The sequence below is a fragment of the Protopterus annectens genome, chromosome 4.part0, assembly GCF_019279795.1.
Source record: "Protopterus annectens isolate FY-2018-M chromosome 4.part0, PAN1.0, whole genome shotgun sequence".
NCBI lineage: Eukaryota > Metazoa > Chordata > Ceratodontiformes > Protopteridae > Protopterus > Protopterus annectens.
Window position 1 is genome coordinate 645,023,479 of NC_056733.1, and position 15,363 is coordinate 645,038,841.

The window sequence follows — 15,363 nt, forward strand, 5'->3', positions numbered from 1 at the left end:
TCAAAATAACCTTGCCTATTTAGCTATAGATTGGCCTTACCTATCCCATGGTCGATAATTGCATATTACCCCTAATAAGAAAAACTGGGATCATACCATAAACAATTTAAGGGGACCCATACATGGTATCACGCACATAAAAAAATGTATCTAAATTTTTATTTTTTTTATATCATTAATGCTGTTTGACTAAGCACACTGCATACAATGTAAAATGTTAAGTCAGTACAGTAAACAGAGTCTAAAACATGTCAAGAAAAGTAGTCAGCCTCATGCCTGCATTGTGAGTACCTGCTTCTGTGGAAGTCCAACAGTGGTCTCCTCAGGGTAACAGGGCAACTATAAAAGTGGCCAAAACTGTGCAGGTGCAGAGCTGAATAAAGCCAAATGTTATGCTTTACTGTTGTTAACACTGACCCCTCTGCAAATATCTTTTTCTTGTGCTAAGTACCTGAAACAACTGTGCGTGATGGTAAGTGCATTACATAGCTGTACTTTGAGTTGGCAAGTTCAGTATTCATCATCTGTGTCATCCATTCTGATTAATTTTGCTGTCTGTCTGATTTGCACTGTAGTCTGTAATCATGCTTCAGTTTTGTAAATATGCTTGTTATACTATAGTCATCTATTTGTCTTCCACAGCCCAACTGCTATGCTAAAGTCATCACTGTGGAGTCTCAGAAGAAAATTGTCATATACTCCAAGCAACCAATCAGTGTGAATGAAGAAATAACATACGACTACAAGTTTCCAATTGAGGATAACAAAATCCCATGCCTGTGTGGTTCAGAAAGCTGCAGAGGAACCCTTAACTAAGAGGGATACTCATTATAGCATCTTCAGCCATATTGGACTGCAATTTCCCGGGCATGGTCGCACTTCGCCAAAAAAAAGAAAACAATTCGCACTTCTGCTGGACTCACAAAGCATAAAGCGCACATGTATGTCAATACTGTGTTTACAATTCAGGTGCTTTTCCTTTGTAAAGTTAAAAAAGGTGTTTACCACTCTCCGTCACAGTATATATATATATATATATATATATATATATATATATATATATATATATATACACACACACACATATATATATATATAAACAACACTAGTTTCTGTCATAACCCTACTAATTACCTTGTAGTGGGACATGGTACTTCATCTGCAGTATCTATAAATGCTGCTACTATTAATTCTGTTTTCTTCACTTTTTAAACTTATCTCATAAAAGAAATGTGAAGTAGAAACAGTGTAAAGGTTTTTGTTGGGAGTTTGGTTTCTTCTCTAAAATTGCACAGACATTTGAAAGTAAGCTGTTAGTTTAAGGTCGATGCTGCAGAGCAATAACAATAGTTGCTACATGTTTGGGTTTCATTGTACTTGGGGGGGGGGGGGGGGGGGGCTTTTAGCAAAGACTATGGATGTTCAGACTCATTCCAAATTCAGTATCAATGCTTTCTTAAAAATAGGTCAGTATTTTTGGAGTTCAGAATGCTCAGAAAGTAAGAGGGTAGGCATGGATCATCTGCAAAGTTAGGAAGATGTATATATCTCAACTTTGTTTAAAAAACTAAATTTAATGCAATTTATTTGGTCATGAGCTACCCATTTATTATAAGTATTAAGAAAGAAGATTTTTTTCAAGATGTTATATTTTTCTGAAGTAGTTTAGTCTATTGTAAGTCATACATTTGCCCTTTAAGTACCTTCTTTCTCATTCACTGCAGTACTTCCGAAGAAACATGTTTTCTTTCCTTTTGTATTTTTCATAGTTTGCATTTTAGCCATACCTGTCAGCTACTGAGCATTTAAAAACCATAGCACTCGCTTTAAAAATCACAACAGAGGGTCAGAAAGAGTGTCGTTTTCTTATTTTTCAAACTATTAAGAGCTTCATTTAGTAGAACCTGTACAGTTAGTGATAAGCAGTTGTTGCACAAGGCTTAGATGAATTATTTAATGAAGTGCACACTTGTTGAGAAAGTCATGAAGTATAGGAGGAGCAAGGCAAAATTTGTGGGCAAAAATCCTAGCACTATGCCAAAATCATAGCATTTGAGAGATATGTTTGTGGCATGTCTAAGCTGTAAGCAGTGATTGTGCACCACTTGGCCAAGCTGTTGTCACAAGTGCATCTTCATCCATGGGGTGGGGGGGGGACAGGTTTTTTTCCCAGTTTAGTAAGCATCAGTGTAGACTGCAGTCTTCTACTGTCTTCAGTAAGTGTTACACTAATCGTGCTCAGGTATGAGAAACTGCAGTTCATTCTCAGCCCTTTTATTAATAGCATGGTGAGATTGTCTGTCATTACGCATGGTGGGGGGGCATCATGCATCTATTGGTGATATCCTCATTTCTTTGTGATCTCAATGACATATCTTGTATGTGTTCCTTCTTTCATAGTGCTTTTTAACATATGTTTAGCTGATTGTGTGTTGCAAACTAGGCCCGAGACAAGTTCTAAGCTATAAAGTATTGTTGGAGCAATACATTTATATCGTCCCTCAAGTATACTTAACAGGATATTTCTAACATTCTCAGGTTTGTTTGCAGAATGGTAGCTTGGTGTGCCAGCAGTATATATGAACTCTTTCAGGAAGGTTTTAATTTGGTATACTGCACATATTCAAGGCACCTGCTGTGTTCTGTGTAGCTGAGTAACTGCTGTGGATGTTTGTGGGATACTAGGCTTTAGCAGCACTTTCTGTTCCTTTGAGGGGGCAGAGTCTCCTATGCTACTAGTAGTTGGATGACAACAAATAGCACAGGAGAGGTAAACCCATACATCAGCCATTGAAATGTATGCTTTTATTTGGCTACTTCAGTTTGTGCTAACTGCTTATTTCTTCATGAATTTCTAGTTGAGCTTTGGGAATGGACAGGGTAAGAACATCTGGCGCCATTTTTTTTTCTATACAAGTATTTTCTTGTGATTTTATTTATTTGGCTATTTGATAACCATGTAAATGGACTCTTCCAATAACTCTAAGCTCTCATTGACTGCAAATTAACTACAAGACCTGGATTTCCTATATTTTTTAAGGGGACCAAAACTGATGCCCGATGCACGTGTTAATTTTTTCATAATGGAAGCCTGGAAATTTGACATTTTCTTGAAGATGTCCGAGAATTATTGCAGTGAATATTCATGTATCTTCCTAGTCTGTTGCACCACAACTCCAGCATAAATGGCTTAGTTTTAAGTGGGGGTTCTTGAGCAGTTTTTTGGTCAAACTCGTAGCCAGTAATTGTCTTCATGCTATTCTAGGAGTTTAGGTACATGTGGGCACTGAGTCTATGGCAGCATTTAAATGGTTTTACAAGAAATTTAGGTTGAATTGTGTGTAGCAGCTTTTTTTTTTTAATTTAAACTGAATTTCCACATTTGTCATTGAAAGCCCTTCTTTGCTTTTTCTAAAAACGCCATCTATAACTGTTAGAAATGCTAGCTGATACATCTGAAAAAAGAAGCTAAATCATATGTGTCATGCTCTTGCCTGTATTGATGTGTGGTGCTGTTATGAAGCCTCATTATTAGGAAATGCATCCTCATTAGTCAGTCTACAATGGTCAGTTAATTACTGGAATATCAAAATATAAGTTGAGATCCCCAAATCTGAGTCTAGGTGAGATGAAACAGGTGAGCGTAGTTGTGTATAATATGCTTTTCAAAATGTAAGTAGGAGAAACGTTAAGAAAGTTCGTAGGCTTTTTTCTTAATTTCAGTACCATTTAACATCTTACTGTAGCTTTCTGTTTAAATTAATGTCCAGTCACTACTGGACATGCCATAGTCTTTGCTAGATGTACATACAGAATGTTGAGCATCAGAGATTGGACTGCTAACAGAGGTAGTCCTAGTTGATTGCTGTTTTCTTGTGGACTCCAAAGCTTTGCATCATTAGTGGGTGTCCAAAGCTGTGAATCAGTGATAATTACTTCTAAAATGTGTGTATATGCAGACAGATGTCTCTGTTGTTGATTTAATCTGTGGCACTCTATAAGATTGGAGATATTTTTCTTCATTTATTCTCACCTTGTTATATTTAAATATTATCAGAGTCTGAAATTGTAGGTCATGTGGCACTTCAGATCCTTATTTTTGGGACTGCCTATAATTTGTAAGTGTTAAGTAAGCTAACAAAAGTCTGATATGGAGAAAAATCCAACAGAAAATGTTTTCCCCTAAAATGGTGTTCTTGGCAGATTTCTATCTGCTGTTTTTGCCACTTGTTCAGTATTCTGCTTGGGCACAGATAACTAAGGATGGCATGAATCAAACAGAGCTTTGTTGTCTTTTTGGCTGTTTGCTGCTAAAGTGTTTATTGAGCATGCTCATAGTTAGCCGTAACAGCCTTAATTCTGTTTACTCATAAGCACCATGAGGAGTGCCTCCCGTACAAAGCCAGTTCCGCCCATGGCAGTGTTAATGCAAGTGATATGCTGCACTTTTGAGTAATTTTATAATAAAATTAGATTTTTGTGGAAAAATGCAGATTACTTAAATTTGTCTTTAATGTGATGTAGTCCTGGCAAAGCATTTCTTCTTTTTGACACTGCCAGAAAATTCAGTATATGTAACCTAGGTGACTCAAGAAATTTTCTCAACAGTATTTTTCTACAGAACCTTGCTCTAAATTGTTCTTTTTACCTAATACTTTAACAGTTTCCAAATTCCTTGCACATTTACTATAAATAATAGGTTATGTTCATATTTAAAGGGAAAAGTAGCCTTATTTGTATATTAATAATAATACATAGTAATATATGAATTGTTAGATTGGGCCACCAGCTGTTTTTAAGCAGCTGATTTCTGTGACTGTAGCTACAACCAAAGTTGTATTGGAAATATAACCTTTCAGTATCAGAGCGAGTTCATTTATCTGGCAGAAAATTGCTATTTTTTCATGTGACATATCCACAAGATACTGTCATATGCTGCTAAGGGTAGATCTCGATTTGTAGTAAACTAATATGGGGCATTATCTTAAATTGATCCTGCTCCCTATTCCCTAGTGTCTTATTTTCTACTTTGTCATTTCTGCTCCATCTTCATAACCCATTCTTTAATCCATTCCGTGGACTACATACTGCCCTGCCTGACAATCTAAATTTCTAAGGTCTGCCCTTCTGACCCTAAATAATTTATTTTAAGACTTATTTAATTTTTAAGCAATTCCAGGGCACTTTGTTCATGTGTATTTTGAACAGTGCATAGTAAACCAGCCTGCCCAGCAAGCTGTTTACTAATTCTCTGAGATAATTAATCCAACACTTGATGCATGCCATTATCATCTGAAACTTCTGGCATGCCTTCCCCCATAATTTGGGGTCAGAATCCTCCCCCAGTGTCAGTTTGGACCCCCCCCCCCCCACACACTCACTCACTCACTCACTCACTCACTCACTCACAAACCACACCTCACCATTTCTGAGTAGTCATTACCTGTTAGCATAGCTTCCAGATTTTTCTACAGCATTCTTTGTTTGTTACCCTTAATTGTATGCATATTGCATTTAAACATCTTTTGTGAAGTGCTAAGCCAGTCATCCAGGATCTCAGCATCTTTGTCCATTTCTCAGTGGCTTCAAACTGTAAACCTACTGTAAAAAGAAAATTTTTATTTAATGTACCCATGATGCACTTAACTTACTCATAGGGGTTGTGTGTCTGCGTCACTACTTAGCTGGCACTAAAAATTTCTGATCTCTTCCCCTTTTGCACCATTAAATCCCTTGCAAAATCACTAATGGCACTCTTACACTTAATTTAATTCCCATAGAACATGAGAGGGATGGGGGCAGTAAATTAGATGGACTGATGTACAGAACTATTAGACAGGAGTCCCAAAAACCAGAAAGGCACCATTGACAAACAGGATTTCAGACCCTGTAATTCCTTTCAGAAATGTAAATAAATGAGCTTTAGTTGATTTTGTAAATGCACTAGAGGTTGGCATATAATTTATGTGCACTATATGCTTCAAGCTTGCATGTAAATAGATATTTTTGTTAATTTTGCTGTTAATCAAATTAACTTTATCAAATCCCAGAAGCAAATATGAAACGGTCCCAGTAGTTAACAGCTTTGCGGGGAGGGAGGTAGGGTCTTCTAGAACTATTTATATTGTACAGCTCAATTTTTATTAACAGAATATAACTTTTTAACCTTAAAATAACAGATTCACTGTAGCAGTCAACTCTAGATTTTGTGACCTCTTTTTCAGGGATCATTTCAGTTCATGTGTAAAAATTAAATAAAACAGCATATATGAAGTAATTTTCATCTTGTATATAGACATACCCAAGAATCTCTTTTCTGGACACTGTTTCTTGTAGAAACATGTTTTTTTGCCGATTTATTTCTACTTCAGAAGCTTGTAAATAATTTATTAAATGAAAGTGGCTATTGTAATTTTTGGGTTGTTTAAAAGATACAGCTCTGGACGTGAGAATATAGATATAAGCATACTATGAGCTGGTAGTATTTTTTTACAGCTTGTGTCAAGCTTTGTATTATGTAAATTCTGTATAAATATGAACTTTGTTGAATACATAGAATCCATTTAGAAGCATTAAATAATTGCAAATAAATGCCAAGGCCAGACTTTTTTTCTTGCTGGTCTGAAACATAATGTGCAAATTCTATTTATTATATGGGAAGCGATTTGTACAGATTTCTGAGCAGCACCCTGAAATAAATTTAAGTGAGGTCTCAAACAATAGATCTGTTTTGTTTTCATTTTCCTCCTTAATCATCAGTTTAGCATTTTGTACCATTGAATAGGAAACTTTTTCGGAATAGCCAAAACTAATGAAGAATTGTTAGAAAACTTACCTTCTATGCCAGTCATGTGACTTTTTCCATAGTATTGTTAAAAGAAAGAAAACTTCAGGGTGTAAAAGCTGCAGGATCTCCATTAAACTGGAGAGGTATGAAATGGTTTGCAATAAAGCAAAATGTACATTTTTTCTTTTTTTTTTCTTCTTCTTTTTTTTTTTTTTTTTTTTTTTTAAGATCTGCTTTGAAAATGTAGAATGTCCGCAGTTATTTTGACAGGATTAGTTTAGGGATTTTTTGTGCAAATAGGAATGTGTTGGGTATGCATCTTGTTTTAAAGAAAGTGTTTGTTGTGGATGTGTCTTGCTGTATATATTTGTTATATTTTTTGTGAATTTACTCTGTACCATTGTATTATAGTAACTTTTATAAAGCAAACCATAAATATACTGACTTTTCTTACAGAAAAAAATGCATTTTTGTCATTTTTCAAAAAAAAAAAAAAAAAGTCTGGAAATATTGTGATGTGACTTGAGATCATGGTTAGTATTTTATGCTGCAACCAGAGATGTTATCCTTTGTTGCTGTGCCTTATGTTATAATAGCAAAAATACAAATGGCACATTTTGCAGATGCACCAAGGTGTTTGCATTCAGACATGTCATCATCTGTTATTGGTGCTTTTCACAATGTGTACAATCTCTTTAACTGATACAGACGAATTAGGTCAGCTAGTACTGTGTTAATGTGTCATTGTCCCGGAGTTTCATCCATAGCTCCACCTTTTCTCTAAAAACTAATGAGTTTTAACTGTAATGGGGTTGGTTTGGTTACTTTTTAATTCATCTTGTTTCCCTGTCACAGATCATCAAAGCCCCACCATTTTTTCCTTTTTTAAATTGTGTATTTTCAGAAAGGAATTTTTCAGGTTTCTACTGTTGGTTGCCACCCACAGTTTACATACTGAGATTGCTTTGCAGGAAAAGCTATGAGCAGCTAAATTAAGACTCTCTTCCAGATAATTGTTTATTGGAGAAATCTTTGTGAAGAACAATGATGAGTTGCACTGAGGAACTACATAAACATATTGGTAAATACTGTCACTTTTGGTCATTTTTTAGCTATGTAATTGTAGACTTAAGCACAGTGCCAGTAGATGTTTGTCTTACTAGCTGTTTGAACTTAAAACTGTCAGTTCCCAAATTCCCAAAGAGACCCTGCAATGGAACTGCATTAGCCCACCGTTGATCCTTGAAATGCACAGAGGAGCATTATTCTCAACAGGAAAGCTCTGAAGGGCTTGGCCCTCATACCTGACTGTTAGCTCAGCTGAGGATGGCTCATAGTTTGGGTGTGTGGACGTTGTCCTGAAGTTTTGGAAGCTGACTGGCCTTTTCAGGATATAACCTATATAGCTAAGGTTACAGCAGCAGTGATCATTCGAAAATGTACTGTTATGGTAAGTTTACTCACACACCTGTACTGTCAAAATATGCTACTTCTGAGTGTGCTCTAACTTGAAGAAAAGGACCATACAGTTGCTCCTTTTTTGTCCATGTTATTCTAACCAGGAAGATAGAGACTGGGTATGCAGGTGACATGGCACCCCTGGAAATTGCTTTTAAACCAACTGGTTTTAGCAGTTTCCCACAGTATTTAATGATGTTTCAGACAATATTGTCAGTCATTTGGGCTATGTAATATTCGGTGGCAGTAAATTATTAGATTCTTTATATGTAAGCATGTGGAAGTTTTTAAAGCTGCAAACATCAGAGCATCTTACTAGAAATAATTTTCTTGTTACACTTATATTTTGAAGGGATACACTGTCAGACATGAGCTTGCTATTGGGAGGGTCAGTTAGAAAGTTGTTAGAACTTCAGTAGTAGTTGCTCAAGAGATACATTGCAAACAGAGTGTCATACATTAATTTTCAAGTGCTTGAAATTATTTATGTCTCGACACAACTTTATTTGCTATATTAGAATGTATTATATATTGTGGATGGCGCACTGGTGCAGCATTAGCATTGTCGCCTCACAGCAAGAGGTTTTCCGGTTTGGTTCTCGGCTGGGTGCCTTCTGCGTGGCGTCTGCATGTCCTCCCTGCATTCATGTGAGTTTCCTCCAGGGGCTCTGGTTTCCTCCCACATCACAAAGACATGCATCTGGAGCTTTTCTCCCTGGGCCTCTGCTGAAAATTGGCTTTGTTCCACGTTGGACTTTCCGGTAAACAAATGTTAAATAAATATTTTAAGCTTAAATGATATGCCACATTTCTTCAGTTCCTCTCCTGTTTTTATGACTGGAGTACTTTTGAAAGCTGAACTTTCTGATAACACTGTGCAAAGCCATAGCAATGACTGGTTAAAAGAAGCAGCTACCCCAGGTATGAGTTGTTAGATGGAATGATTCACACTGTCGAGGAGTGTGCTAATCAGTCCCTGCAAAGCAGCTGTCTGATAAGTTTTGATTAGCAGCAGAATCTGTAGCTGTTTAAGCTGGGATCATGGCTGTATAGTTGATTTGTTTGTATGCACACACATTTGTGTAAGGAACTAGTATAGCTTTTTGCCACAGTTTTTGAAAGAAATATTGCATGAAAACATAACAGCTTTGCATGGAAGACACTTTTTTTTTCTTAACTGTTGATGGGAGAGGGGTAGTTGTGCCATTTAGAATGTCCAGGAAGGCAATTAACTTGTCTACAGCTCTGATATTAACTTATCTTTGAAACACATTAGACTGAGCTCCTGGTAAACATATAATTGATGTCATTTTCATTCATTCCTCAACTGTTGGGTTCAGATCTGATCTTTGGATCCAAGTTGGCCGCTTCTTCCAGCTCATGGAACACTGAAACTTCTCCATTTACCCATAATGCCCTAGTCACCTAACATACCTCAGAACTCGTTTGCCGCCTTGGTGTACAGATGTGGTCACTGCTTACTATTGAGCGAGCGTACTCTCTTTCTGTGAGTTGTTATTTTATATATATATATATATATATATATATATATATGTGTGTGTGTGTGTAATAGTCTTTATTGCTCTTCCTCCCTTTTTATTACTCTTAGGTCTATACAGTAAAATCTTTATACTCTCCCTTGGAATATTCATTAAATACTGTAGTTGGTATTTCCTTTGTGCTTATTGGTACTCTTTTATTTTATTTATTTATTTATTTTTTTACCATTGTTGGTATTTTTCTTGCTTCCATTCCTTCTTCCATAGTGTTGTTTAAAAAAAAAAAGCTTTATACTACTTAATTCTTTCCTTGTCGATTGCCAGTTATGTCCAAGAAACCTTCTGATGTTATGTGATCCTATCTCGCCTACATTCATTACTGATGGGCTCGGAGCCGAGAGTCGGATCCGACTCGGCCACTATAACTAGCACAAAGTCTCTCATTGGCTGGGCTAACCCTGTATCCCAGGATGCATCACGCCCAAACCCCCAGATCTCGTTTGCCACTCCTAGAGTAACGACATGGTCTCGACTTGGCTGTGGCTAAGTACCGTCTCTTTTGTTTTTTGAACTATAGCTTTGAGTTGTTATACCAAAAAAGCTATTCTAATAGCTACATTGTCTGTTTTATCCATTGTTGTGACTGATTGTGTTTGTTGTGGTAATCCTTCTGTTTGGTGGGCTAGGCCCGTTTTAGTTAAGAGGGCCTTTGCTCTGTCTTGTGTTGTTACTGTTCGGGCATATAAATTAGAGCCCTTTCCTCCCTCCCTACCTTGTGTTGCTGAGTGTGCTTGTGCTTATTGGGTAAATTTGAAGTATTGTTGCTGTTTGTGGATTGTGTTCCTTATGTCGGTCAAGGAACCTAAAGAACATAAGCCATCTGGCTTTAAAAAATGTGCCAATGTGCGTACAAGATGTCGCTGACTGATGGCCACGCCATCTGTGTATATTGTCTCGGTGCCATACACTTGCAGGAATCCTGCAGTGTGTGTCATGCTTTCTCTGCCAGGGTTTTACAGGAGAGAAAAAATAAACTTATCCTCAAGGGTTTGATTAAAGCCTCCTTTTTGAGGAAACTTTGGCGTCCTCTCCTCCCTCTGAGAAATCCAGATCCAAGTCTAAAATGAAGTCTCCGGCTCCAACTAGTTCGTCGGAGCCTCCGGAGAAAAGGTCTAAATCTACATCTCCTTCCTTGGCTCCACTGGTCTCGGAGCCGAAGATAGCACAGTCCAAGGCTATGTCTCCTTCCTCTGCTCCATTGGTCTTGGAGCCGCAGGAAGTATTGTCTGTTGCGGGGTCGGCTTCTTCGACTCCACGGTCATCGGCGCCGAAGGAGGTTGCGGTGGTTCTCGAGCCTGCTTCGGCTCTGATCCTTTTGGAGCCGATTCGGAGCCGTTCCCCCAGTCTTGTCTCGGTTCCAACTGAGAAGGTTTCTCAACCCCCGTCTGTCTTCTCCAAGTCCTCTAGGCTCTCGGATTCGGATGTCGATAGGGTGGTCCAGAGGCTCCTGCAGTCACCAGTGTTGACTAAATTATTTTTGGCTCCAGCCCAGTTGGCTCCGGAGCCAGCTACTATATCGGTTCCATTTCTTCCTCCTCCGACAACTTCGGTGTCGTCGGAGCTGGAGTCTGCCGAATTGAGTGAAGTCCCTGGGTCAGCTCCGAAACCTCCTGCGAGTCTTTCTGATCCGACATCGGCTCCAACCTTTTCCATTCCTTCTACAGGTTTCGGTACTCGGGTGTCCTCAGTCAAACCCGAGGGGGATACTTCGGGGCTTCAGACTGCGGCTCTGAGTCTCCCCCTTGGTGCTTCGGCTAGGGGTACCCCGACTCCGGTCATGGTCTAGGAGGCGGGTTTTTCGTCCGATTCTGGTGGACCTGCCTTCGAGGCTATGAGGGGCGCGCTGGCCAAGTCCATAGTGACTTCACCTGAATCAGCAACTCCTTCCCTAGACGCTGCGACTAGAGCTTCTGGTGCCCCTCTATCTCTGGACAGCGGGGCTCCTAGGCCTGAGTATACCTCCATGTGTGGTCCCCTACTTTCTGAAGGCCCTTCCGAGTCTGTGCCTGAAGAGCCTCCCAGGAAGAAGTTGTGTAAGAGGAAGCACGTAGACTCCCCAGATGAGTCTGTCACCTCTGACATCAACCTCGATGATGCAGAAGGGTCCCCGAAGTTGTCCTCGGATGATGTCTCGTTCTCTGATATACTGGAGATCTTGAGACAGCGGGGCGACTGGCCATCCAAAACCCTTCTGCGGAGGAGTCGGTCTTCCTCAAGGCCTTCAGAGCCCAGCCTTCCATCTCCTTGGTGTCTCCACCCTTCGATGAATTATTGGATTTTATTTGTCGAAGGGTGTGGGAACACCCTGACTCTGTGGAGCCAGTTCCTAGCCGCCCCAATAAATTTTTATCTGCGCCTCATGGAAAATAATTTTTGACCAAAGGAGTACCTGTGGATGCTATGGTGGTGGTGTCTGCCACCCATCAGGATGTGACAGAGGCTTCTACTTCCATCCATCCTCCTAATAAGGAGTCTAGGAGTATGGATAGGTATGGGAAGCATATCCTGTCTTCAGCGACCTTTACATTGCGGTCGCTGAATTACTTGTCATTTTATGCAGCTCCAAAGGGATCTCTTAAAGGAGTTGGGAGATACCCTGTCGGGTAACTTGCCTGAGGCGTTGGCCCAGTCTGTTAACGCCCAGCTGTCTACCCTTTCTTCCATCGTCAACTCATCCATGAGGCTCATATCTTATGCAGCCGAGGGGGCAGGTAGAGCAGCGAGTTTGGGCGTAGCCCTTAGGAGGAAAGCTTGGATGCACTTGTGTCATTTTGCGGAGGCTTTCAAGTCTTCTTTCACGGACGCCCCATTTGATGGGTCCTCCCTTTTTGGACCCAAAGTGAAAGACACCCTCACTAGATGTGAGCAGGAGGATAAGACTTTGCCCCATTTGATGGGTCCTCCCTTTTTGGACCCAAAGTGAAAGACACCCTCACTAGATGTGAGCAGGAGGATAAGACTTTGCCGTTGGGGCCCGTTTTTTGCTTCCCACTAGACCTTATCCCAAGGCTCAGAGAGGAGGGAAAATGTGGTTCAGAAAGTCTCAAAAGTCTTTCCCTGACCATCAAATTGACCCCCCCCCCTCCAGGGGCAGAGGAGGGGGGGATTTTAATGGAAGGCATCGCCCTAGAGGCAGCGGAGGCCTCCGCAATACAGGAGACTGCGAGTCTTTTCGTGGTTCCTCCTACCAACATCCCTGAGGGATTACCCAACTGTGCGTCTCCGGAGCCTGATGGGGGGTCATTTTTCAGAGCATCTTCAGGCCTGGGAGTCCATCACTCAGGCTCGATGGGTGCTTCGTATCATCACCGGAGGTTACACCATTCCCTTTTTTCGTCCCCCCCTGCCGTCAAGAAAAATCCCGGACATTCCACCCAGTCAACGGGATCAGGCAGCAATAGAGGTTTCAAAGCTGCTAGAAAAAGGAGTCATCCAACCAGTCCCCACAGACCAGATCGGATTAGGAACTTTACTCAAGGTTATTGTTGGTGCCAAAAAGAACAGGGGACTTGAGACCCATTCTGGATCTCAGCCGTCTAAACCGCTTTGTAAAGAAGTCCAAGTTCCGAATGGTCACCTTGCAATCCATTTTCCCATTGCTGGAAAAAGGAGTATGGATGTGCTCCCTCGATCTCAAGGATGCCTATTATCATATCAAGATAAACAAGGCCTCCAGGAATCATTTATGCTTCCGGCTGGGAGCCAGTCATTTTCAATTCTGGGCCCTGCCCTTTGGTCTCACCACAGCCCCCAGGGTGTTCACCAAGTGTCTGGCAGTGGTGACAGCTCACCTGAGACATCTAGGATTCCAGGTGTTTCCTTATCTAGACGACTGGCTCCTCACCGCCCCCACCAGGCATCTACTTGTTCAAGCCACGAGAGCTACTGTGAAATTGGGCCATCTTCTAAGGATTTCATTCAACTGGGCAAAGTCTGTATTGCTGCCATCACAGCGTGTTGCCTTTATCGGTGCAGAGCTAGACTCTGTAGAGATGAGAGCTTTTCTACCGACAGAGAGAATAAAAGTGTTAAAGGCCCAAGTCTTGGCTTTACTACCCCAGGGAAAAGCCCAGGCCAGGATGGTTCTTCAGTTGTTGGGATCAATGGTGGCTACCATTCTTTTAGTCTCGCTAGCCAGGTTACACATGTGAATACTTCAGTGGCTTCTTTTGGCCCAGTGGTCATATCAGGAACACCCCTTGTCCCATCTGATTCTCATCACGGAGAAATGCCGGCAGGATCTGCATTGGTGGCTTCTCTCGTCCAATGTGGATCAAGGGAGACCCTTGAGCCCCCTGTCCCCTATTGCCACAGTAACCACGGACCCCTCCCAGATAGGGTGGGGGGGGGCATTATCTGGACGAGACGGTCCAAGGTACCTGGCAAGACCACGAGGTTCACTTGCATATCAATGTTCTAGAGATGAGAGTGGTGCTTCTAGCGTTGCAGGCACTTCACAGCTCTCTTCCCAGGGGAACTATTGCGATTCTTTCCGACAATATGTCAGTTGTCTGGTATCTGAACAAGCAGGGAGGAACCAAGTCCTACCCCCTTTGCAGAGAGGCCATGAGAGTGTGGAATTGGACGATCGCTTCCCAGTGCTTTCTAGTGGCAACGCACATTCCAGGGAAGTCCAATGTGATAGAAGACAGGCTGAGCAGAGCTATTCTGATGCCTCACGAGTGGTCCCTGAACGACAGAGTGGCTGCACAGATCTTCTCCAAGTGGGGCCTTCCCTGCTGCGACCTCTTTGCCAGTCTCCTGAATGCGAAGTGCAGCAATTTTTTCACTCTGATCCCCCCACAGGGGGAGTCACCCAGGGATGCTCTAGTCCACAATTAGCCCTCTGGTCTGCTCTACGCCTTCCCGCCAGTCCCTCTTCTACCCAGAGTGATTCAGAAGGCTACCTGCTTGGGAAGCAAAATGATTTTGATCGCACCACACTGGCTCCATCAAGTTTGGTTCCCCTTCGTTCGGACGTATGCAGTGGATGGTCCTTGGATTCTGGACCCAGCTCCAGACCTATTGACTCATCAGTCAGGACATCTCCATCCATCAATACGAACACTCAAGCTCGCTGCCTGGCTCCTCCACTTCCGACCTTAGACCGCATATTTTTACCCCGGAAGTAGTACATATTCTGTCTTCCTCCCACAAGTCCTCTACTAGGAAAATATACTCTAGTAAATGGAAGAGATTTGCAATTTGGGCTCAGCAATGTGATCTTGACCCCCTTACAGCCCCGGTGTCGGCGGAGTTAGACTTCTTAGCTACACTCTTTAGACGAGGCTCGGCTGCCTCCACTATAAAGGTTCAGTTGGCAGCAATCTCCAATTATCATGTTGCACATGATCCTTCTCTCATGGCTCATAAGCTGTGCAAAGCCTTTCTGAAAGGAGCCTGGTTGCTGCGCCCTCCAATTTCGCAACCCGTCTTGCCTTGGGAATTGGATGTAGTGCTCAGAGCTTTGACGTCCTCTCCTTTTGAACCGGCAGCCTCCTGTGAATTGAAATTTCTGTCATGGAAGACTGCCTTCTTGGTAGCCATAACTTCAGCCAG

At 41.3% G+C, this 15,363-nt stretch overlaps 1 protein-coding gene across 1 annotated transcript in view; it reads left to right on the plus strand.

Moving 5' to 3' along the window:
• SETD1B (SET domain containing 1B, histone lysine methyltransferase) overlaps positions 1-1,019 on the plus strand; it is a 1,665,584-nt gene extending 1,664,565 nt beyond the window's left edge. Inside the window, exon 21 of the mRNA XM_044068611.1 lies at positions 643-1,019. Within this exon, the coding sequence (XP_043924546.1) occupies positions 643-816 (174 nt within the window). The 3' untranslated portion in view covers positions 817-1,019. The remainder of the gene's footprint in view (positions 1-642) is intronic.
• Positions 1,020-15,363: the final 14,344 nt, after the last annotated feature.